Source organism: Grammomys surdaster, unplaced genomic scaffold (assembly GCF_004785775.1).
Source record: "Grammomys surdaster isolate TR1022 unplaced genomic scaffold, NIH_TR_1.0 126198, whole genome shotgun sequence".
Lineage (NCBI taxonomy): Eukaryota > Metazoa > Chordata > Mammalia > Rodentia > Muridae > Grammomys > Grammomys surdaster.
The window spans coordinates 9,520,679-9,546,674 of record NW_021621003.1 but is presented as its reverse complement, the minus strand read 5'-3'; the positions used below and the strand labels follow the sequence as shown (position 1 = coordinate 9,546,674).

The 25,996-nt window shown below is 45.9% G+C and overlaps 1 protein-coding gene across 27 annotated transcripts in view; it reads left to right on the top strand.

Moving 5' to 3' along the window:
* Kcnma1 (potassium calcium-activated channel subfamily M alpha 1) overlaps nt 1–25,996 on the top strand; it is a 688,486-nt gene that overhangs the window by 176,533 nt on the left and 485,957 nt on the right. For 25 of the 27 annotated variants that reach the window (XM_028758452.1, XM_028758459.1, XM_028758458.1 and 22 more), the window contains exon 2: nt 24,324–24,485. The exons of the other annotated variants lie outside the window; for them this stretch is intronic. In XM_028758452.1, coding sequence (XP_028614285.1) covers nt 24,324–24,485 — 162 coding nt within the window. The remainder of the gene's footprint in view (nt 1–24,323; nt 24,486–25,996) is intronic. 27 annotated transcript variants of the gene reach the window in all.

Genomic DNA, 25,996 nt, shown 5'->3' with positions numbered 1-25,996 from the left:
CTGCACAGGCTCTGTTAGGGAGGAGGGATGGGAGCTCCTCTGCACAGTCTCTGTTAGGTGCTGTGGGAGCTTTAGAGATGTTCCTGACAAGGACTCTCCCTTTTATATCCCCTTCTCCTTCCAGTCAGAGACAAGCTATGCTGAAAAAGAGAAGAGTCTAGGACAGGAAACCTAGACCAGGAAAACAACACCCAGTGCCATGTACCTGTGCTTCCCCCATGAGCTCTAGGACAGACTGCATGGGAGTAAATCTCAGCTGTACCTCTTACAAACTCTGCGACCCAAGGCAGTTCAAAAACCTCCCCATACCTAGTTTTCCTTCTTTATTGATACTGTGTAGTGATAGTTTGTGGGGAAAATTTAAAAAGGCCGCCACAGCGGTGCTCGCCCTGGAGGGGCTTCCACCGCTGTGGCGGGTCCCACATTCGGGGGGAACTCTATGGTTCCCGCGGCCTGCAGGCCTTGGCAGCGGCAGTCCCCAGTAACACGAGGAAGTCCTTGGTTCCAAAAAGGTTTATTGTCATGGCGGATAATAGATGGATCTAGACGTACCCCCCAAAAACTCAGGGCAGTCCCAAGTTATATAGGGAGGGAGAAAGGAGGAGGATTGGGGGAGGATCTAGGGGAGATATGTTTAATTTGCTCTGCCCTCTGGCCTTCATTAGTATGTAAATCCCTAGGGCCTGAGGCCTATAGCCTGGCCTATGTAGACCTGACTGCTTTTCAGGATCCTGGGTTCTGGGGGGCACCAAAACTCCTGCCAGTTCTCATGCAGAATCTCTTCTAGAATCTGCAGAGTCTCAGGGTTTTAGGCACCTACTCCACCACGACCCAGGATACCCTTACACAGTCCCACAATAGTTCATTTTTCATGAACTTATGAGGATTCTGTGGATTGATATTTTAAGGGGGCTCGGGATAAAACATTGTGGGACACCCACTTCTGTTGTGTGTCATGTATGTTTTATTTGAGTGTTCAGCAGAAAGCCTTACCACATCAAGCTGTAGAAGATGATTCCATCTGATGTCTGTCTTCTCATAATTAGTAGCAATTTAGAGAGTAGTGAGTATGTTCTAGATACTGTACAGAACCCTCCATGTATGTTTCACAACCCAGCTATATGGGGCAGACATTGTGCCTACTCTACAGATGGGAAAATGAAAGGAAGGTGAGGCAAAGGAGGCTCAGGCTCTGGGGCCCATGACCTCGTTCCAACCATCCTAGCTTGTCTTTGATATTCACTGGTGGGAGGGTGCTACTGTCTCCACTTTCTTCTGGACAGAAGGAGAGTTTGAATGCCCCCATCCTGCACAGTGCCCAAAACTAGCCTAGAGATTTGCTGATGGAGCCAGATGGCCCCATCTGTCTGGGGCTGTGGTCTGAAGATGCTCTACTGTTGCTCTTGACTCTGCCTCTCCAGACTCAAAACTGCAAGCTCTGTCTGAACAGAGAGACTCATGACAAATAGAACTCAATGTAGTATCCTTCCTGGATGCTTAGCTCAACATATTCAGGTATGTTCAGACACTTGACTACAGATGAAGAGCCACAAGAATTGCTGGACTTTCTAGGACATATAGGGAAAAGATTCCACACCAGAGACCTAAAGATCACCCTCTGTTCTCAGACACCTAGACAAAGTTTATGTCTTCTCTAGACCAGGGTAAAATGAGGCCCCACCGAGCCAGAAGAGAATACAGTACCACACTGTTCTTTCTCCCCAGCTTGGGGTCTGAGGAGGGAGATCAGTGTTAAACAACTCAATCTGCAAATAGCCATGGCATTAAAAGTGCAGTGAGCCTGCTAGAGGAAATGGATGGGTTGCTATGAAGAAGAAGAATGAGGGGCCCTAATTTAGACTCAGCCGTGCTGTGTGCATCTGTCAAAACCATGCCCATCCTTCAAGGCTTGCAGACATACCACCGCCCTCATTAAATCTGCCTGCCACCAACACTTATCTCCTGCCATTCTCAGGTCCCCCACCATGTTCTGTCTTCCTCGCCAATGTCACATACTGCCTGTATTCACTTTGAAGCACTTGTCTTATTTACCCTGATGGATCTTCAACTCCTGCAGAGAGAGAGACTGGGTTCCCTTGTATGTGAACTTGCTGTGAGTACCCTATTTTTTGGGAGATGCACAGCTGAATGACTAAGTAAACACAAGCATTCATTCCATAACTCCAGCAGCCCATTTAGGAAAGGAATACATCTCCATAGTGAGGGCAGAGGCTCCAGAGGCCACTTGCCTGGACGTGACTCTGCTTCTTACAGTGTGATGAAGTACAGGTACCTTGACCTATCTGAGCCCCTGAGGCTTCATCTGCACAGATGTCAGAAGTGCTAGGAAGGAGAGAAGGGCTCCTGCAGGTGCATCGCTTAGACTCAGTCTTGGCACATAGTGCTTTGTAAATTGGTAGTCGTGTGTCTGACATATCTAAACCTCTCAAAAATCCTCTTAAAGCCACTACAATGTATTTATAATTATTCCTATTTTGTAGCTTAGAAACCCAAGCATTCAGAGGGTTTGGACCTGTTCTAGTTTGTGCGGCAAATTAAATTTAATACCAAAACAAACAAAATGAGGCCCAGGTGCAAACCCAGTAGCATGAGTCTTTACTAAAAATGACTATCCCCACCTTCCCCAACTCCAACCCCAGTGTTTTGCATTGAACCTAGGGCCTTATACATGTTAGGCAAAGGTCCTACCATTGAACTGTAGCCACAGACCTTCTGATACATTTTATTTTCAGACGAAGTCTCACTAATTTATCTGAGCTGCTTTGATCACTATAGCTTAGCCATAACTTGGAGTTGTGAGCCTTCTGTCTTCTTCTCCCAATTAGCTGGCACCCTCACCCAGTTTCCTGTGGCTTTTACTGCAGTGTGCCAGTCTCCTAGCTAGCTAATCTTCAATTCTGTCTTAAGAGGCTGGGGTGTTTGTGTCTCAGAAGCACACACAATTAGTCAAAGACTAACGTCATACATTTGAAGCCGCTGGATATTTGAAATGGATGTGGGCTTCAGGAAGCATAAGGGTTAGGATTCTCAGCTACAAGGGGAAGGGAGGTCTGGTGTATTTGTCTCGAAGCATCAGATCCCCCTTCATTTTTTCTATGGGTCCTGAAGTGGGAGATGTACCCAGCAGTCCCATGGCCTGCTTCAGTAGAGGACCATTGAAGCAGCTAAAAGCTTTCAGGTTCCTGTAGAAGTGTGAGGGTAGCCAGCTCTAGGTTGGTGTGGCTAGAAGAGGAAGGAAGGCATTTGGTTGGTCTGATTGTTTTTATTCTGTGGCCTTCAGTCTTGAGACTACCAAGTCCCCATCCCCAGAAGTCTCCTTCCTCTCCATCAGCAGTGACAAGTTGTGTCTACATTCTTTTATTTTGGATCCTTCTTAAGGTACCAGGCCCATAGCTCTGTCTGCTCTAATCTTTTTGAGAATAAAAAATTATACCCCTTATTTTTTCCCCAGGAGGAGAGGGGTATAATTTGTGACTAAAACCAGGGTGCTCAGGCTGTGAAAATATCTACTACTTAGCTGTTGCCATGTGGATTAGAGATGGCATTTATAGCTCAGACCCAGAGGACAAGCTGTGTCTTTGTCACCAAATATCCTCTCTTGGAGGTTCCCCATGAAAAGTATAGCTTGCAGAACCTAGGATGAGAGGCAACCAAGCCTCATTAATCTGTTCATTCATCCCCACATTCCCACATTCTCTCCCTCCCTTCCCCCATCTTCTTCTCTCTTCTTCCTTTTCTGCCTCCTTTCTCTCTGCCCCCAACCCCCAAATAATACCACAATTTTTGCTAAGTTCAACCTCAAGGTAAAAATCCTACAGAACATCCCATTAATTAGATGTCTAGTTTCCAAAGAGAGACCCCTGTGCAAACACCCACTGGTTAGTTTTGGTGATAAAAGGAGCAGAGGGCGAAGCCCATTGTACCTTTATCAATCACATGGTCTCTCAAAGAGGAAAAGGCACTGGTGTGCATTACAGCTTCAAAGAAGAGTTCTGTTGCCTAGGGTTACTACAGTGAAACACCATAGAGTGATGACTTCAAATCCCAGAAACTTACTACCTTCCGGTGCTAGAAAGCAGAAGTTTGGAAACAAGGTGTGGATGAGCCACTGCCTCTGGGACATCTGTAGAGATACTTCTTCCTGTCTTTCCAGTGTTTCTTCTGGTGGCAGTACCCTGGGCATTCCTGGGTGTTCTTTGGCTTGAAGCTGTATAACTCCCACCTGTCCTTGTTACCTTTGTAGTCTTTGTCTGTGTCTGTGTCTTCACATGGCATCATCCCTGTGTGTGCCTGCATTTTCCTGTCTCTGTATCTCTGTCTCTCTGTCTCTGTCTGTCTCTGTCTGTCTGTCTGTCTCTCTCTCTGTGTGTGTGTGTGTGTGTGTGTGTTTGTGTGTGTGTGTGTCTTTCCCCTAGTAGGTTTGTATCTGAACTTGCTTACATCCATCCACAGAAGACCCTGTTTCTAAATGAGGCCACCTTTGTAGGTTTTGTGGGTTAGGACTGAGGCATATCTTTTGAGGGGATACATTGCAAGTCATTATAGATAGCATGTTAGAGGGTGGATCAGGATTTCTTGTACTAATGAGAGAAAGTAGACATGTTGGAGTTTGTGCTGGCTTGTATTTTGTCAACTTGACACAAGCCAGGGTCATCTGGGAAGAGGAAACTTCAATTGAGAAAATTTCTCCATGAAGGTGGCTTGTAGGCAAATCTATGGGGCATTTTCTTGATCAGTGGTCAATGTGAGAGGGGCCAGCCCACTGTGGGCAGGTGGTTCTAGGATGTGTAAAAAAGCAGACTGAGTAAGCTATGAGGAGCAAACTAGTAATCAGCATTCCTCCTTGGTGTCTGCTTCAGTTCCTGCACACAACCATATTCATTTGATTATGTATTACCTAGGGCCACTTTCACTGCACAGTGCCAGAATTAAATCACTTGTGATGCACAGTAGCAAACCGGTAGCTATATGGCCCACTACAGGAACCATCACAGTGTGCTGGCCCTTGTCTAAGGAGGCACAGAAGTACTGTTATAGTTTGGATCTGAAATGTCCCTGGCATTGCAGGCTTGGGCCCCAGCCCATGATACTCTTGAGACATGAGAGACCTGTAGGGGTGAAGCCAAGTAGAAGGAAGTTGGGATACTGGAGAGTTCTCCTGAGTGGGAGGTTGAGACTTTAACACCTCCTGCTCTTTCTTTTTCTTCCTGACTGCTATGAGGTAACCCAGCCTCCTCTGCCACATGCTTACACAATGATGTATTGTGCTAGCGCAGGCCCAAAGCAACAGTCCAAATGACCACAGACTGAAATCTCTAAACTCTTGGACTTAAATAACCTTCTCCCGCTTTAAGCTGATTATCTCAGGTGTTTTGCTATAGCAAATAGGAGCTGATTAACATAGATGTTAACCTTGTACTTGCATTTTCTTTGAGAAAGTAGAAGGAGAAGTTGGGGACCATATAATTGGGAGGCTTCATCGACTCCTGGTGATGCTGGAGCAGGTAGAAAGGTTGAGATAGGCCTGCTGGATAAAGGTCTTAAAGACTTGGAGAAAGTCGTGAACTAGGCTGGGTAGGAAAGGGGAGTAATGAATAAGGATCCGAATCAGAAAAGAAGCATGGGAGAAAGTTCAAATGTAGCTGATACTTAAAGAGAGACCGGAAGTGGTCTTTTTTATGACTTGGTCAGTTTTCCAGTGAATGTCAGTCACTCCAGAGCATATCTGAGGGCCATGTTGAGTGTGATAGCCAATAGTCATTGTCAACTTGATACACCTAGGAGGAAGGAGTCTCAACTGAAGAACTGCCTTCATCAGATTAGCCTGTGGGGATGTCTATAGGTCATTTTCTTGATTGGTAGTTAGTATAAGAGGGCTCAGCCCATTGAGGTTGGTACCATACCTAGGCTAGTAGGCCTGGGCTGTATAAGAAAGACAGCTAAGCATAAGTATAGCAGCAAACAGTAAGGAGTGGTATTCCATGGCTTCTGCTTCCATTCCTGCCTCCTAATTACTGCTTTCACTTTCCTCAATAACAGACTGTAACCTGTAAAAGGACCCAAACCTTTTCTTCCATGTGTAGCTTTTGAATGGGAACAGAAGCTAAGGTAGGGCCTTACTAAAGATCCTGAACTTCATCCAGGGAATTATGGATATCACTAAGGAGTGTAGCACAGGAGTGAGGTGATGGATCAAGTGCTATGAAGTCTCTTGTGCCACCACAAAGTATGAGTACAGCTGCAGCAAGTACAGGCTGAGTAGTTACTTAGGGAGAGAGCCATAGTTCCTGTGTGTTGACACTCTCCAGGGCATGATCATGACATTCTTCCCTGGTGATTGATAAATTTAGCCATAGGACTCTAATATAATGAATTAATGACAGGGGACCAGGTTACACAGGGAGACAGGGCACAGGGGTTAGGGGAGGACTGTTGAAAAAATACCACTGGGAGACATTGACTGTGATCTGGATATCTTGGGAGGCTTTCTGGTCGAGGCAGCCTTTAAGCTGTGCCTTGAAGAATGTGTACAACTTGGCAGGGGGAGGAGTATAGTTAATTCAACAAGTGTTGAATGGTGGAGACTAGTGACAGCACACAGTGGGGGCAGGGTTCAACTAGGGAAGCCACAAGCCTGGCCAGGAAACAGTGTTCCTGGGGCTCTCTACTTGGTTTGGAAATGTGACCAAGATTGTGCCATCCAAGGTGGCAGGAAGTATCCACTCACGTGCTCGCGTGCTCCTCACTATTCCAGGGCCATGTTTGTTCCATTTTATAGCCTCCTCAAGCAGGTGCCAACCATGAACCACATCCTCCTACCATGAACTTGTTTATAGACATAGCCCTTAAGAGGAGCCCAAAACACCTTGTCACTTCCACAAGTCCTCTGGAGTCCTAGTCCCATGACTTTTTGTTTTTATCTCTGATCTCTCAGTTTCCTCTTCTGGCTGGTGTCCTGGCCCCTGACTGTGTTCTAGGACCAATCACTTTCACCAAGGTTTTCTCATTCCTACCCTTGCTATATGGGGCCAGCACACAGGGTTATCTGTAGTCTGAGCCTTCCATTCTATGCCAGGAAAAACTTCATAAATCCTGGCAGTGGAGCTAGGTCTCTCTTCTAAGATCAGTTTGTTCAGTTAATTTATTAAAGCCTTACAAACACAGTGAAGTCAAACAGATCCACAGAAATGAATGTTTGTAACATACAAAATAGTTAATAATTATGAGAAAATCTAGGTCGTTATAAGCTGCAGTTGGCCTTTTGTATCCATGTGTTCAACCAACCACAGACTGAAAATATTTGAAAGAAAATTGGAGTGTATTGTAGACATTTTTCTTGTAGTTGTTCTAGTGATGTAGCATTTGTATTGTGATAGATATAGTTAATAGCCAAGAGAAGAATTAAAGTGTTCAGGAAGATTGTGTGGGTTACTTGAAGTACTATGACATGCTATGTAAGGATTTGTCATTTTCTGTTCTAGACCTAGAAGCTTTATAAAGATGGTATCTTAGTGTTTCTCTGGCTGTGAAGAGATACCATGGCCACGGCAACTCTTATAAAGGAAAACATTTAATAGGAGCTGACTTATAGTTTCTGAGGTTTAGTTCATTATTGTCATGGCAGGAAACATGGCAGCATGCAAGCAAACATGGTACTGGAGAAAGAGCTGAGAGTTCTACATCTTGATTTATAGACAGCAGAAGGAGCCTTGTAAGCCACACTGGGCATAACTTGAGCATATGAGACCTCAAAGCCTGCTCCAACAGTGATGTACTTCTTTCAACAAGGCCATACCTCCTAATAGTGCCACTCTCTATGGGCCAAGCATTCAGACACACGAGTCTATTGGTGGCGGGGTCCTATTTATACCACCACAGATGGCTCATAAAGATTCAAAAACATCTGCTTGGTTCCTGTGGGGTCCCCTTGGTAGACCCCCCAACATAGAGATTGGTATTATGATGGCAGCATGTGTAAGAGTCAGAGATTACATGATGAGACAGGAAGATGGAGGGTTCAAGGCCAGGCTTGCTCTTCTTTTTCTTGTCACTCTTAAGGGAACTAGCCTTATCTCCTTGAGACCAAGAGTAACCTAGCAACTTCCTTCCTCCTTCCTTTTGTAAATGCTATCACACTGGGGACACAGTTCCAATAGACGAACCGTGAGGAGATAAAACTATAATAGAACATGAACATTTGAGGATTTGGGTATCCTGAGGGTATAGAGTCCAAGAACCAATCCTAGGTAGTGGCTAAAGAAGAGTCATATTGATGGTATTCTCAGAAGCTTCCATACAGACCCCTTCTTCTTGGCTGATTCCTCATGTCTTATGGTATAAGACTAAGAAATTTTAGTTGCCATAATCTCTGCCTAGACAGACAGAGACAGCTGCACAAAAGACATCTTCCTATCTGTCAGTCTTAGGGACAGGACTAGCAGTTGCTATAGAAACATGAGGCTAGTGGGATGTCTGCCCAAGTGATATCCAGCAGTGTTTAGACAGAAGCCTCTGTCCTGTTGGGCTTGTCTATCTGCAGTTTTTAGATGGTTGCAAGAGACTTCTGAGATTTGAAACTTTCCCCACCCTGCCCTCTTCATCCAAGCACTCACAACCACTCCACGTCACAATAAACCATGCAGCTTTTCTTGTTGTCTAGGGAGTTTATGGGTCCTCAGGTGGAAATCTGGAAAAACAAACAACAGTTTAGAAATAGCTCATGATTAACTAAACAAGTTACAGATGGTTTGGAGACTATATTTCCAACAGTTATGGAGGGAGTTCCTCTGGGGTAGAACCTGCGTTTGGAGAAGGCACTATATCTGAGCAGGGAGACAGCTTTCACAGGGACAGAAATCTAAAGGTCTCTTCCCTGTCTTCTAGGAAAGGTGTATGTGCTCCAATTTAGGGCTCAGGTACAAAATTGCTTTCAACAGTAGCCCTTTGGCTATTTAGAATGGGTATACTACATACAAAGAGATCCACAGGTTCTCAAAATCAAAGAAAAGCAGGGAGGCTGGCGGGAGAAAGTCTCTGTATGCAAGTGTGTAGGATAAGACCTTCTGGCTTCCTGTTAACCCATTTTCTCTATCTGACTTCATCCAAGGGTTGGACCTACTACTTGGCAAACCTGTCCTCCTGACCAAAGTCTGGAGACAAGGAAAGGGTTTAAGCACCCCTAGTGTTGCAAACTGATGCCTCCAGACTCCCAGTGAGTTTTGTCTGGGTGGAAAACTTCATCCAAAGCCAGACTGAATCACACCAGTTTCTAAGACATTCCTCAACCATGTTAGGCAAGCTGGGTTACAAGGAAACCTGATATAAATTTGGAAAAGCCTTCCTAGAGAAAGGACACTCTCACAGCTGCCTAGCTTCTTTTAGTGTCCAGAGTTAGGGGGATCTCAGGCTCCACAGTGGAGTTCAGTGGGCCTGGGGCTGAGAGGGAGATACAGCTTAAGTTTTATAGGATATTCTTAGTCTCATTGCAGGTCATCTAGAAGGAACAGAAGTTTTCTGATCCCCATAGAAATGAAAGTCAAGTTGTCTCTCTCCCCCGACTATTAAGTAATTGTTAAATTTCATACTAGCACCAGAATCTCCTATTTGTCTGGTGTGCTAGAAGTCTAGATTCAGTTAGAATGAGGATCCAGGGTCTTGGGTAGCTGAACTTTCTGACTCCAGCTGGGGCCTGGCTTGGCTGAAGTTTGGTTGGCTCAGTGCAGTATCTGCTTTTCTTCCATATGCCTGATCGCTGGCTCATCATGCCTCTTTCTGTCTCATCATGCCTCTTTCTCCTGTTAGGCTTTAGTTTCCCAAATGGAAATGAAAGGAAGTCTGATGGGCAAACTATAATAGCTTCTGACCTCTATCCAGACCCCATCCAAGTTCAGCAAGTGAAAAAGGCAGACAAATGCTCAGTTGGTGAGTTCTGTAGGCACATTTTTGACTAGGTCCTAAATCACAGTGGGAATTTTCCTGACATGGGATGACTCCTTTTGTAAACAAGGGCGTTCATCTTGTGAGGTAGGTGCCTAGTGAAGCATGTGCCTCTCAGAGGCCCTATGTCGTCTGATCATGCCTGGAGTAGGGTTTGTGTTGAACAATACAGTTGCAAAGGACGGACAGTTAAGGAAACAACAGTAGGTTGTGCTAGGAGTACTGAAGGCTGACCTGAATTTGCTCGGGCTGGGCTTGCCTCTCCAGTGTTCTAAATTCATCAATGCATGGCTCTTCATCATTTTGCTATATACAATATACTTTGGATATATATATGCATATATATATATATATATATATACACACACACACACACATATATATATACATACATATATGTATATATATACATATATGTATGTGTATATATATATATACATATACATATATATGTATATATATATATACACACACACACAAACACACACACACAACACACACATATATGACAAATTTTTGGGTAAGAGTGATTGCTATACAAGCATGGAATCCTGCAGTCCTACATTTGAATCCCTGGCATGTATGTCAAAGACATGGCATGGCTGTGTGTGCTTGTAACCCTAGTATTAGTCAGTAGAGACAGGTATGTCCAGGTAGCTTACTTGACCAGCCAGTCTCATTAGAAAATGTGATGTACACTTCAGTGTGAGACTCTGGCTTAAATATATATAGTAGAAAGTGATTAGAGGAAGACACAGTGTTTCATGTTGGGGAATCCTCACAGCCATGTGCATGGTACAAGCAAACATGTGTGTATGCACACACATGTGTGTGCATAGACACACCCTCTCTCAAAGAGCTTCCAGAATCAAAATATTACAACATGAAAGCATAAAAAGAAAACAAGATCTTCTAGCCCTGTCCAGTATTGAGATACCAGAGAAGGCTGGGGCACTGGAGAAAAGATGGGAGAAGAGAGAGAGAACTATAGAGAGATGAGTCTGGGTGGAGGACTTCACTGGGTCCCTGGGATTTGATCAGGGAGGACAAAGATGGAGGAAAATGGAGAGAGGGTATCCCAGAAGAGGAATGGCACACAAAGGTGTGGAAGTCAGCTGGACCAGGCCCAGTCAAGTCATTTGAGACAGAGCAGTTTAGCATGGAGTTTGGGAGGGGCACAGCCAGGCTGGGGCTAGAGGACGTGCAGACTGGGCCTCAAGTACTTCTGGTTCTGAGCTTTGGACTGGGCATTCTTGGCAAGATTTTGAGATTCCAAACAATATGAGTAAAGAGTAAATACAAGAACAAAGGAAGGTCTACTCAGCTGTTCTCTCAGCACACTGCAAGGAGCCTGCTGTGCTCCAGGGACACAGTTCAGGACCCTAAGGATGTAGGTTATGGAAAGACCCTAGCTAACCATTATGGAGCTTTTGCATCACAGTGATTCCCAGAAAACAATCAGTGTGAAGAAGGTATTGCCAGGAACTGCTAGGATGAGAGCAAGTGGCAAAGGGGTGGAAGGCACCATGTCACTTTGAACACTGAGCTTAGCTTCAATCGTTTATAGGTTACTCTTTTTCCTCTCTGTACTTTTCCCCTATATAAAGGAGTCCCTCCTGTCATTCACCATACTTGCTGTGAGCTGATGAATACTTTACCACTGGTGCCTCTCACATGATGACATGGGACCACAGGGGCAACTGCAATCTTTACAGAGAGGCAGTCTTAGATATGCATATTTCCTGTAGTAGTTACATCAAGGGCACAGAATGCAGGAAATTGAGGGCCCTGTAGAATGTCACTAAGCTCTGGGAACCATTCGATTTCTTCCCTCTGTCCTGTGGGAAAGGATCATCGAAAGTTCAAGCTTTGATCCCCAAGAGTCTGTTCATGAGATTTGGACTTTTCTGGTCATGACAAGTGACAGACACAGCCTGGGCTCCACACATGCGAGTATGACATCTGAGTGCCTTCATTTCCCCATCTGTAGAATGAGGTTCTGGACTATGTAAGCGATGTCTAGACTTTTCCTGGGAGAGTCAATTAAACTTTAAAATACACAGAGAGAATTTCACAAGGCTGCCAGCTTCTTATTTAGACAAGCAAAGGCCTAACAAAGAAATTGTCAAATGCCAACTCTGCCATCATTGTCATTTCCTTCAAAGGGCAAGTTAATACCCAACCAAGAAGTGATGGCACAATGTCAGAGAAAAGGACAGCTCTTCCCCAGAGAGAGCGTCAGCTGTCTTTCACTGGCCCTCTACATTTAGTTATGCTGGCCTCTTTGTTCCAGACCGCATCCTGGACAGTGTGGTTCTGTGCTTCATGCTGCTCCTATAGAACCACCACATCCAAGAGCCAACCTACAAACCCTTTGGCTGTGCAGTGTGAGGTCCCTTGAGGACCCAATGATCTTCATCCCAGTGGTGTCCCTGAGCTTACTTTCTTCTCTCCTTATCTCACTCTTGACCCTCTCCCTGTCCCTCTCTGTGACTTCTCTCTGGAGGCTGGAGTTAAGAGAACACTGGATGTGAGGAGGCTGTGGCCTTTCTGACCCACTGAACAGACCCCATGTAATGCCTGTAAGACCCCCTATTCCTCAGGGCCTTCAGCTGTTCCCTCTTCTATTTAGTTTCCTTGTCTTTGTGACAGAATACCTGCCAAAATCAACTTAAGGAAGGAGAGGTTTGTTCTGGCTCACAGTTCTAAGGCACAACCCATCAGACAGGTCCGGCATAGCAGCAGGTATATGAATCAGGTGGTCATGTTACAGATGCAGTGAGGAAGGCAAGAGAAACCTAGATTCTGATGCTCAGCTCACTTTCTTCTGTTTGCACAGTGTAGGGCTCTAGCCCAGGAAATGCTGTTGCTCACCCTGGGGGTAGGTCTTTCAATCTCAGTCTAATATAGATAATTCCTCAAATATGGGTAGAGAGGTTTGTTTCCTAGTGTTTCTAGATCCTGTCAAGTTGATAAATACCAGGTCCCATCCACATTCACACCCATGTTTTCACAATTTGTCTTTTTTCCCCTCATACTTGAATAAAAAAAATGAATTTGACATGGGCATGAAGATCACTGATTTCTCTCCTAAGCACATGGCATTGAGATTTTTTTGTGAATCCCAGTGATTTGTATTCTTGTTCATCTCAACCAGCTCATGCTTCTGCTTTGGAGAATTGGACGGAGATCAGATTTGCTACTTGGAATATAATAGATTCTAACCTCTTGGTGGTCAGAGCATGACCAAGCTCATACAAGCGTATTGTGTGGCATTGAGAGAGTGCCAATTGCTCTCCATGGACTTCTCATCCTCTTACTGTTACAGTCATTATGGTGAGCCTCACAGGGACCACCTGAGGAAATACTGGGCCTGGTTTGCCATTGAGGAAACCAAGACTAGGATAACTTGAGATGGCTTGATCAAGGTTGCAAAGTTCAGTAAAGTGGAGCCAGGGATCAGGCCTTTTATGATTAGGACATGGCCTGCTGTCTCACCTGGTTCAGCCATTTTCCATCCATGGGGACTCTACATCAGTGTCTTGAGAGTGCCTTACTTTTCAAGTCTGCGGCTCTTGTGGTGTTCAGCTCCTCATTCCTAAAGGCCACCAGTGTTCTAAGGTCCCTGGTAGCACTCCCTGTATAGCATGGTGACCCTGAGGACCATTTTAATATTTTCCAGAAAAGAAAACAAATTTTGTAGGGTTACATGGTATCCTTGAGAAAAGGAAAGTGCCCATAAAATGCAAGTTATAAGGAAAAGGGATTTGAAGGAAATGAGCTTCTGGTAGCTTTGTAAGGCCACTGGGCTGCACAGGGACTGTTTAGCACCTCAGCTACTCATCTTCAATACGGGAAGAGTAGTGCTTCACTGTGGTGTTGGTAACTCGTAACAGCATTCACAGAGCTAACACAAAGCATTTGGACAATTGTCTCCATTACTAATGCAGCTGAACCTCTGGCCTTGCCTCAGACCGGCCTGCTGTGATTAGATTTTGGAGCTGATCTTCCAACTGGGGCTCTCAGATGGTTCTGTTTTCTAGCCAGTTTAGAGCCATTCTATCTGGGTGGTGCCCATGGGGTTACCCTACAGATTGACAGTTCTGTGTCTGCCTCCTTGCAGGACAGGTAAGCTGCCTTAGACTTACCCACGGCTATCCTGACACAAGAGTTATAGAAGAAATATCTGTTAAACCATTCCAAATCTCAAAGATCCTAACAGCAAACTCTATGTTTCCACTAGTATTATTAAAGGAGTTGGTCATCATAATTCTGCAAAGATACATGCATTCACCATTATAGTTTGAGGGATGACATTAGCTGAAAGCAGCAAAGGTTGGCACTTGAGAATATCTCTAATGCTTCATGGGTCAGCTTGGCCGTCCCCTTCTTAGGACATTTCTCCAAATTCCTTTTCATACATGTCTAGCTACGCTCTCATTTAGGTTCTATACTATGTTGATTTTTAGAAGCTGTCAATTGAAAGACAACCAGTGGTATTAACAACCAGCCTCTTGGAGAGAACACCTATCTGATTCTTGGTACAGTGTGTCTATATAGGCATCATGGGATAGAAAGTAAAACCTGGCTTCTATACTTAGGCTAGATCAGATTTAAAGATCAGTTTGGCTACTCATAAGAATGGTCTCTTACACTGATCTAAAACAATTGAGTAGAGAACTTGGCCTGTTACTGAGGATAGGGGGACCAAGAACTTTCTCAGGGCCAGCTGTCTCTTTTGTTCTTTTTCACTAGGAGTGGTTTATTGAGTACTCTGAGAAGAACTGGATGGATCCCTGCCCCCTTCCCCAGCACCTCCTCCTCTTCATGACACCAGTGAGGGAAATGACATGCAGTGGACAGAGCTGATCCAGGAAGAAGCACAGTGAGGGACCAGTAATCCAAGCTACAAGGTCAAGGTAGTTCAGAGCCAGACAAGACCCTTGGGGAGAGTTTACACAGCTCCTTCAATTCTGAGACATGAGAATGTGAGGCCCAGAGCTTTTGTTAAAGGTCACTTGGCCTTTCTCTACCTTTTTCCTACCACAAAGACTTCTGAAGTGCAATTGTTCAAACAGGTACTTTGGAGAAAGAATGTGTGGTACACCTGGACAGCAATGGCTGAAAATGCCTGAAGCATGTGAGCTCTGGCAGGGATAACTGGTATACCCTGGTGGAATTCTAACTCCGGTACAGTAAGGTTTGTCTGAGCTTATTTTTAAGCTTCTGTGTTCCAAATATGTAGACAAGGTGCCCATCCCTGAATCTGTAGCCCAATAGTTAGCAAGAACACTAGCTGGTCATTTGGGATGGCCTAATACAATGTCCCAAGGATCAATGGGGATGGGTTTCTCTGCAGCGAGCTGAGGAACATTCTGAGCAGCCAGGGAGAGGATGCATAGCTGGGCTTGCCGAGGGAAGAAATGAATTCTGCTGCCATCCCTCACTAGCTCTGGATAAGACCTGAGGGCTCTTCTGCCCTAGTTCTCTCCTGGAGTTTCCCGTGGCTGCCTCCTCTCAGCCATCCATTCATAGAACTCTGGGCACGAACACCCCAGCTGGCGGCACCCACATTATGCTTTACTTGCTTGAGCTGCTTTTGGTAATCTGCCTAATGCCCTAATATGCAGGATTACTGGTACCTGGGGAAATGCCCATGTCCTGCGGTCCTCCCGCTCAGGATGTGTGAGAGGCTATGGTGGGCTTTCCTCTTTTGTTTCTGGCAGTGGGGTGAGCAGGAAAGAAGGACAATTCTTCCACCTGTAGGTCTGGGGAACCCTAGGGGGACAGGACTAGGATGATGGTGTGTATGGAAGCGTGGAAGTATCTCCTCCCCTTGTGGAGACATTTTGAGCTACGATATTTCAAGGTTTTCAGCCAAGCTGCAAAATGTCATGGTCATTCTTGTGAAATAAAGCTGAAATGGGTATATGGAAATTACAGACTCCCCTCCTTTCTCTAAAGTCACATTAACCTATGTGTAGATGGCACAGAGCCTTGATGGGGGACAAGTGCTCAAAGATGCTTTGAACAGATAGCCACAGGGCTTGGGCCTCCCTCCCAGCATGGTCCTCTGTGGTCCCCCAAAAGACTGGGCCTCCTAGGGCACAGAACTATGAGTTTAACTCACTACTTCTTGTTTCCAAGGTAAGGTATCTGTTCAGAGAAACCACTCAGGCTTATGCTGGGATATGGACTTCCCAAGGACAGGTCCGGTTTCACCACCTATCACTATCTGTCTGGTAGAACAGAAGCTCCTTGTGCAGTCTGTCCAGCTGAGGGCATCTGTGTGTAGGTGCCTAGCTCAGCTTGACAGATGAGGAGGGGGCCAGAGGAAGGCATGGGGTATGGCTGGGAAGGGGTCTAAACAGATAGAACAATACAACTCAATGAGGAGCCTGTCTGTACAGGCTCAGGGAAAACAGCTTATTATGTAAACCTGGAAAATTTGAAACACAGTGGGGCCATGAGGCCTAGGAGATGAAAGCTTCTACAAAGGCCCTCTGGAGTTGATCATCTGGTCTATCCCATGGTCCTAAGGCCCTAGGAGGCTCCAGCATAGGTTTCTCAGGATGGGAGATGCATCTAGCTTCTCGGATGTTCCAGAGGGAAATGGAGAAGTGATTTTCTTTCAGATCACAACCTTAGGGCATACAGAACCCAGCCAGGGAGAAAAAGGCCTAGGACGACAAAGCCCTGATAAGAGAGCAGCTGAGCCTCTGAGGATGTGAAGGACAAGGGATAACATCAGATCTTCTCCTGCATGGTGAATCTCAGCTCTCAGCAGGAGGGCTGCCCAGCCTGTCAGCCACCCATGTTCATTTCCAGTTTGACATTCAACAACTTGAAGTAGGATTTATGGTTCTGGAGTGGCTCTTGGAGGACAAAGGACAATGTTCCTCTGACCTTGATTTAACCAACTTTCCGAGGTATAAAGACCTTGAGGAAGGTCCCTTGAGGTACACGCAGTGCCAGAAGTGGCTGCAGTGTACACTTGGAAAGATGACAGACCATTCCCAGACCATAGCAGAGTCAATCACCCCCATATTCATTCCTTCCTGTCATCCCCTGTCCCTGAGATGGCAGGACAGATTTGTATACCCCCCTCCTTTTGCTGTCAGACAGTGAGGTTTAAATTCTGACAGTGCCTTCTTGGGCCAGCTGCTTAGACCTGTGTCTGGTAAATGAGGACATTAGCACCTACCTCATAGGACTGCTGTGATCATGCTCATAATGGCAGCCAGTGTCATTATCATTACTCTGCTCTTTACTAATATTAGCCAGATCCTGTGCCTGCCAAGAACTGCCTTTCATTTACTGCAGCTCTCTTCCCTGTTCCTCCTCCTTCCCTTTTTCTTTTGGGTTTTCCCTTTCCTTCCTTCCCCCTATTCTGTCTGTTCTCCTCCCCATTTTCTTTCCTTCCTCTCTTCCCATTTTCTCTGCTTTGTTCTCCTTCCATCTCTTCTCTCTTTTCCTTCTCCTTACCTCTTCTCTTTTCTCCCTCCTGCCCACTCCATCTCTCTTTCTCCTCTGTCTTCCTCCTTTTTCTTCCCCTTATTTGTCCTCTCTATAGCCCCTCCTCTATCCTCCTTGCCCTTTCCATCCTCCTTCCCAGCCCTCCTTTTTCTTCCCCCACTCCATTAAAATGGATTTGTACTTACTGGAGCCTGCAGTGTTTAAGTTGTAAAACTGACAGAGGTCTCCCCTGTGGAGTTTCACTGTGTGATGAAAGTACATAGTCTTCCAGGTGGACATGAAAATCTTACCTAGACAGGGATGCTATGTCCAATAGGGTGGTTAGGAAAGGGTCAGGAATCAGATGAATGCTTCAACCAACACCCAGGAGGCCAGTGTGTGCATACTGGGCAGAGGATATGAGGTAGATCTTAGCTACCTATGCTAAGAACCTCTATATAGGAGTAGCCCTGGGCAGTTCTGGCAGCACAGGGAACCCAATACAGCTTCAGTGAGAGGAGTGGGTTTCAGGCCTTCTGGTGACAGATAGGAGTGGGTGGGACAGTGTGAGGACTGACTTGTCTTCAGAGAAGAAAGGAGAACTTTCAGAAGGGTGTTGGGCACAGTGACAAAGTGATCTGATTCGCTTTTTAAAAAACTGTATTCTCCTTCCCAGATGGCTGTTGCCTAAACTCCTCTTGAGGCTGTAGCTGGTCTTTGTTACTTTGTAGGTTCTTCTTTTTCCCACCCTTTATACCCCTCCCAGTTTCACACTCAATACTAGGTTCAGTACTAGATAGGAGAAAAACAAGGATAGGATACGAGAGAGAGAGAGAGAGAGAGAGAGAGAGAGAGAGAGAGAGAGAGAGAGAGAGAGAGAGAGAGAGGAATCTATTTTTTTTCCTTTTGTTTCTTCTTTGACTAAGGCTACTAACAAACCACATTTAACTTCTTTAAACAACCAACTACCACACCCACCCTGCCTCTCAGGGATCCTCTGAAAAGTTCACAGAGCTGCAAAAGTTACACAATCACAGAAACTATCTGCAGCTGACAAAACCACACTTCTGCTAGAGCATGAGGCAAATCATGGTCAGCTGCTGTAGACAGCAGCCCCGCATCCCTACACTTGGGATTAGAATGAAAGCACATTCTTTTAATATTTCTGTGCTTTTTTAAAGAAACAAAATTCTGGAATTCTCCCCCCGACCCCCGAAAATGTTGGTATATCAGGCAGGAGATGTGGAGAGAGTAACCAAAGCCTGGGGTATAATTAACCCATTCCAGGCTTGCAGCTCCTGGCATGGTCCTCTTCAGTTACTTGGACTAGGTGGTTTCCCATCTCTACTTACCTGCTGAGGCGTGGTGACCTTGGTTTCTGGCTGTGTCAACATGTGTCTGTGTGCAGGTCCTGGTTAGGGGGTGGGTAGCCTGACCAGGCAAGGACAGGAAAGGTGTGATGGCTGCTCATACCCTACCAGGAGGCTTTGCTAGAACAAGGCCTCTGACTTGCACTCATTGCAACATCCTGGTAGTAAGAAGAGAAAGGGCCCCTACTTTACATCTTGCAGTGAAATGCAGGTTAGTGTGCTGCATTTCAGCTTTGTGTTTTGTGACGCTGCTGGCTTTGGTGTGTGTGTTGTCCCTGAGAGCAGCCCTGAACCTGAAGGGAGGGGTACATTACTGTCCTTCTCTTTACAAAACAACTATGTTTGGGGACGTGCTCTTCTCTATGTGACCTGGACCTCCTCAAGAATCACTGAGCAGGGCATGTGGGATTGAGCATTTACAGAAAAGAACACAAGATTTGGGGGACATGACATGGTTTGCCTCAAGCTACCCAGAAGAACTGACCTAGGTGTCTAGTTTCTCAGAGTTCTTTCTCCTGATTCACAGACCTGAGGTTCCTGATGCATTGTGTCCAATTCAGGAAGTCTGACAGACTCCTCAGATCTGAGGGTTGAGAGCTGGGGAGAGAGAGTCCTAGGATTGAATCTAGCTTTTACACTCATGGATCAGGCCAGGGTGGTCCTTGCTTCCAGGAAGCCCAACCCCTCTGGGAAAGGTGTGTTTTCTCCCACAGGTCCCACACCCTTCAGCCTTGGGTAGCATGGGGAGCATCTTGGCAGTGACCCTATCTGAAGCAGTCCTCTTGCTGTGGAGACACAAGAGCAGTTAGGGAGGCTGTGTCTCAACTGGAGCATTGTTTAGCTGGCCTGAGTGAGGGGCCTTGTGAGTTCCTTCATAGCCCTCTCTCTCCTCTGTCTATCAAGGGAGGGCAGTTATAGCTTAAGACGTTACCAACCAGTTTCTGTCTTAGCGTTAAAAAATTGACACACAAAGTAGTAGGTTTCACCATGATGTTTTCATGTATGTATTTGTACATATACTTGTTCCCCCTTCCCCCTGGTCCCCCTGGTCCTCTCAGATTGTTCTATTTTCATGTCATATTTAAGTATGTGTATTCAGATCTAGATTCCATACATTAGAGAAAATGTGGTATTTGTCTTTCTGAGTCTGGCTTATTCTGCTTAGCATTCTGAGATCCCTTCTTAAGTTATATTGCTGTTTGGTAGATATGCTCAAATCTCCCAACAGATGGTCTGTATGCTGGCCACCAGTAATTGGGGTCCAATCAGGCTGTTGGCCACAGGTGATGTAAAAGATGTGAGCCCATCTGTGTCCTTGCTGGTGGGAAGTCATTGTGAGAGCAACACTAAAATGAATGGGGAGAAGGTAGGAAAGGCCATTGTCCAATAGGGTGTGTGCCAGAGGAGACCAAGACCATTCCACTCTCTGGTGTCTCTCAGCTTCCCGTGCCTACAGTCTAGCTTAGAGACTTTCTCTAACCTCAGTCTGCAGCACCAAGGTTAGATGTGAATCCAGCATGCAGCTGTGCCTGGCCAAGGCTACTGGGAATGCAGGGCTAGAGATAGGACTCAGGGCTCTCTGAAAGAAAGCTGAGTGACTCTTTTCTGGGACTCCTCCCAAGGTGGACACTGATGACTGGGGATGGGGAAGCTGTAGCACAGACTCAGTATCAGGGTTGGAGCTTTGCCAGCACTACTGCCCTACTCCTCATGTTTCTCTGCCTCTTCTGCATGTTTCTGTCTCCTCTCCGAAGCATCTTTCCATCTGTTTCCATGTCTGGTGGTCGGTCCTCCTGAGGCTGGGGCAGTGTGGTCTGAAGTCTGCTGCAGCAAGTAGAGTATCTCCCTTGCTTAGGCTCACACAGTGACAACCTGGCTGACAACAAGGTCGGTCATCCTCTCTTGGTAGTGGTAGAGTCCTCTCCAGAGAAGTGGAGAGTTTGGGGGAGCTGGATAGGCACTTAGTCATTCAGAACAAAGTGTGTCTCCCTTCTATGGCAGTCTGCCATGGAAAATAAGAGGAGAAACAAAGTTCCAGGACCCAGAAACTGCCTCACTGTGACCCTGGCACTTTTTGGAAGGGAGAGATTGGCCCCATGGAGCTTGGGGCCAGGATGCATCTAAGACAGTACTTGGTTTAGCTTGCCTAGTGTGGGAATTCCTCCCTGGCTTTACTGGGTAGGGTCCCACAGTCTTGCTGGGTCCTGCAGAAGTTCTCTGTTCTGTTGTCACTTTATGGAGGCTTACTCTAGACCAGTGGCCTTCCCAGGGCCCAGTGATCCTAGGAAGGTGTCACAATTGGGGTTTCACTGAACACTGCCTGAACCACTGTTCCTTTCATACCTTCCCAGAGGTGGGGTGCTTCTCCCCACTCTGTACAGAGGAGGCACATGCTCAGAGTTAACATGACTGAAGGGAGTAGAGTGCACCCAAGTCCTCGTGGGCTCTCTCCTCATAGCCTGAGCCCTTAGGCTCTCTACTCTCCCAGGTAACACCTGCTGTCAGTTACTGACTCTGTAAAATGGTCTATGAAATGCCACGTATCTGCTGGATTTCTACAGAGCTTAAGAAAGATGAATATGCAGAGAAATTTTACATCCTAATTGTTGAAGCCCAGTTCTGACTTCATAAATGGGGACCATCAATGCTCTAATAAACTCTATCTACCCCAATACCTCTCATCTCCTGCATGTCCACAGCAGGACCACTCACCCCTCCAGGTCCCACCCCCTTTCCTCTGGTATGTGGAATTGTAACATTAGTAGAGGGGTGTGAGACTCTGTCTTCTAAGCACAGAATCTCCCAGCTAACCTGGCAGGCTGGCACAGGGCTTGCTGTAGCTCTCTGCTTCTGTGGCCCCTCCCCGAGTCCTGCCTCCCACGTGTGGTAATTAAGCTCATAACATCTAGTGTAAGCAAATAATAACAAGGACATTATCTTCTGTTAGTTTGTGTTTTTCCTTGCCTATCATAAAGCAATTAAAATAATGAATGCTTTGTAAAACAATAGGTAAGAGGGTTGGTGAAATAGCACACTATGGGCTGTATACCTCTTGTGCTGTGAATTATAGATGCATTAAAATCATGGTGGCTATAGGGGACTCCCTGCCTCTGGGCCTTTTTCATGCTGAAAAGTGTCTGTCCTTTGAGACACCAGGCTCAAGCAGCAGGAAACTGGCCCTCCAGGTGGCAGCCAGAGACCAGTTGGCTGGTGTTATGTGTAGCTGAATTGGTAGTGTGTTTGCCTAGCATGCAGAAAGTCCTGCCCTTGATTTCTAGTACTGCATGGAGTGGTAGTAGTGGTGTGTGCCTATAAGCTCAGCGCTTAGAAGTTCAAGGTGGTCTTTGTCTATATATCTGGTTTGAGGCACTTTGACGCTACCTGAGACCCTGTCTCAAAAATGATCAAGCAAAAACAAACATAAGATCTTTTGGGTTGAAAGCACATCTTTTCCTCAGCCCTCACTGTTCATTGGCCTGTTCTGAAAGTAGGAGGTGATTTTGGCTGAAGAGGAGTCTAGGAAAGTGCTGGAGTTAAGGTCCATGATCTATGTGGCATGAACAAGGCCTGTGGTCCTCTAAGTTGACCTCAGGAATGAATGTCAGATAAAACTGCAGGTTCTGGAGCAGGTCCTGGCACTCTGAGAAGCTGAACGAACACACCTTTTGATTCTGATTTTGGAACAAACTCAAGCCTGAGAGCCACTGCACTTCAGTGTCAATGTCAGATGTGAGGTGGAGGTGGGACATTTTGGGACTTGGTACTGAGTTCCTGTTATGTACCCTTGGATACTGCTTAGTTCTGGGGGGCAGGCAACTTGGCCCCCTGCTGCTCCCATCCCCACTCCCATCCCAATCTCACAGGGCAGTCCCTGAATTGGTGGGAGAGCTAGATTTCTGGCTGCCAAAGATCACATCCTCCTAGTCCTGCTGGAGAACCACCCCTCAAGTCTCAGCACCAGGACAAGAGTTAACAGACCACTGAGACTAGCCTAGGAGGCTTGATCAGCAGATGTCACACAAATCAGCAGGTGGTCCAAGGCCTCCTTCTCCCAGGCTCCCACTGGGGTTGTTCCAGCTCCTGCAGCTTAAAACACTGGAGAGTAAAATACTGTGCTCATCCAGTCCTACAGCCCCAGCTTCCCAGTCCAACTCTACCAGAGCAAGGGTCAGCCAGCAGGAGAGAAGCAGGAGTCAGGACTGCTCTAAGGCCAGCAACTCACCCAGTCCTCACCACTTCCCTGGTCTCAATGTGCCCACCCTTCTCCTCACAGAAGGTTTCTGCCTCTGCCTTTGGTTCCCCCTCCCTAGACCCACTTTAGTCCAAAGCACAGTGATCCCCAGTGTTTGTCTCTTTGAAAATGAATCCCAGGATTATAAGTGATGAATATAATTTACTTACATTTTCTTCCATCTCCTTCTGCATTAATAATCTCAGTGGGTGTTCGAGTATGAATCTTGTCAAAATTTGATTTTAGAATGATGAGTCTTCAGTGGATGTATAACCCATGTATTTTTGGACACATTTATAGAGATATTTGTTTACCTGAAATTTAAATACAACTGAGCATCCTATATTTTACCTTGTATCCCCAAACCTAGGGCTCTGGAGGTGACAAAAAGCAGATACTCAGAATTCTTTGTAGCCGTTCATCCAAAGTTTAGATTGCTTGGGGTTGTTTTTGTTGTTGGTGATGGTGTTATCTTTGTTTCGTTTTGGTTTGTTTGTGCTCTGTGGCCCAGACTGGCTTTAAAATTGTGGAAGATCCTCTTGCTTCAGCCTCCTGAGATTCCAGGTGTGGACCACCATGCCCAATTTGCTTAATATTTACAATGCTACCTTTGTGCTTAAGACAGTGTCAGGTGTGCAGCCTGACAGCAGTGTTGGAACAGGGGACATAAATGAAATAAATTAGTGAATTATGGAGTATGGATAGAGGGTTCAAGAGCTATGGAGAACAGTAAAGCAAAGCAGTGGCGTTGGAAGAAGAGAGTTGGTGTTTTGTTGAGACACTGAGAGTGCCCGGGTGAAAAACATAAGGAGACAGAGGCAGAAGAAAGCATTGAGCAGCAAAGGATGTAAAGGTCAGAGGACTATCTTGGGTGTCAGTCGTCTCTGTCCACCTTGTTTGAGACAGAACCTCTCTTGCTGGTGTCTGTTGTGTATGCTACCAGGCTAGTTGACTTGTGAGCTTCTGGGGATCTGGAGATCCTTCTGTCTCAGCTTTCCATCTTTCTGTAAGAGTGTTGAAGTTACAGGTGTACTCTACCAAACCTGGCTTTTCCTAGGCTTGGAGGATTTAGTCTCATGTCCTCACATATGCATGGAAAGTGCTTTACCCAATAAACAATCTCCACAGCTTGGTTTTAAAAATCTTTAAAGAAAATAAAATCCTTAGTGATCTCTTCTCTCCCACTTCTGTATCTTCATGCCATATTCCCCCGTCTGGAAAACCCTTTGGGTTCTGATTCTTTGTAGGTGAGCATCTGATTTAAATCCAGCTGTTTCCTATGTCTCAACTCTGATTCTTTCTGTTGCCAGGAGGCCCAGAAGATAAACAATGGCTCCAGCCAGGCAGATGGTACTCTCAAGCCAGTGGACGAAAAAGAGGAGGTGGTGGCAGCCGAAGTCGGCTGGATGACATCTGTGAAGGACTGGGCAGGGGTGATGATATCTGCCCAGACACTGACTGGCAGAGTTCTGGTGAGTCCCTGACCCCTCCTATATGAGGTGCTCTTGTATCTGCAGAGGAGGTTTGCTTGCGAGAGGTGATAATGCTCTGGGTTTTCTCCAGGTCAAGTGGGGTGAGTGGCCAGTGATCCACTGAGCTCTCAGATCAGCATGGTATTCTTTACACATATCCAAACCTGCAGTTTGAGGCTGTCTACAGAAAGTAGGCCAGCATCATGCACTCACAACCTGCTTGCAGGTTATACCGAACCTCCTTGATCAGTAAAACAGATGTACAAATGTGGGCTCAAAAACACTCATGTACACACTATACCTGTATGATCTCAGGATAAAGCGTGGGGTATAGCAACATAAACCAGAACTGTGTCCAAAGTTTGTCAGTCTAGGACCCAGGAGTCTACCTATACTAATTCTGAGAGAGAGAGACAGAGAGAGAGAGAGAGAGAGAGAGACAGAGAGAGAGACAGAGAGAGAGAGAGACAGAGAGAGAGACAGAGAGAGAGACAGAGAGAGAGACAGAGAGAGAGACACACACACACACACACATAGAGACAGAGACAAAGATACAGAGACACACAGACAGAGTGAGACAGAGAGACAGAGTGACAGACACATACAGACAAAGAGACAGAGAGACACAGACACACACACACAGAAAGGGAAAGAGAGGGAGAGCGAGAATTTATATGTGGTTTTAGGCACACACTCATGTGTGTGTTGGTTTGTACAAGTTCCTGCTGTCCTCTAGTGACTGGAAGAACTTGCTTGAGTACATTGTCCTATTCTGTTACTGTGTGAGCTAGCCCCTGACTAACTGATGTGAACAGCTTCTTGTGTGCATATGTGTATGTATTGAGGGTGGGGTATAGTGCATATGTGTGATATGTGTATATAGGGGTATAATATATATGTGCAGGGTATGTATGTGTGCGTATGTGTGTGTATGGTATAGTGTGTGTGTGTGTGTATGTGTGTGTGTGTGGTATAGTATATGTGTGTGTGTGTGTGTATGTTGGTATAATGTGTATGTGTAGGGTATGTGTGTGTGGTATAGTGTATGTTTGTATATGTGTGTGTATGTGTGTGTGTATATACATATTGTGTTCTTCTATTTCTTAGGTGCCATGTTTCTGGCTCTGTCACTTAGGCCCTCCACAGTCAGGGCTCACACAGGCACATCTTATCTGCTTATAGAGAGCTTGGCTTCACCAGTTGGCCTTATGAGCCCCTGGTTTGGGTTAAGAATTGTGACTAAGGCACGCTTACTGGGGCCAAAGGGCTACTGGGGTTATTCGTGTTTCAGTGTAAAGAATAGGGAAGAACTAGGCAGGTGGGAACTGTCTTTTATCCCTGACAGGCCCATGATCCAGCCTAGGTGGCTTCCTTTGCTATTGCAGCCCTGGCTGGTAGCTTTCTTGGAGCTGCTCTAGCTCAGGAATTTCCTGATGATGCATTCAAGTGACTTCTCCTCATGACTTCGGAATGTTTTGTGCAGGTCACCTTTCTTGGGGTTGAGGTAGGGG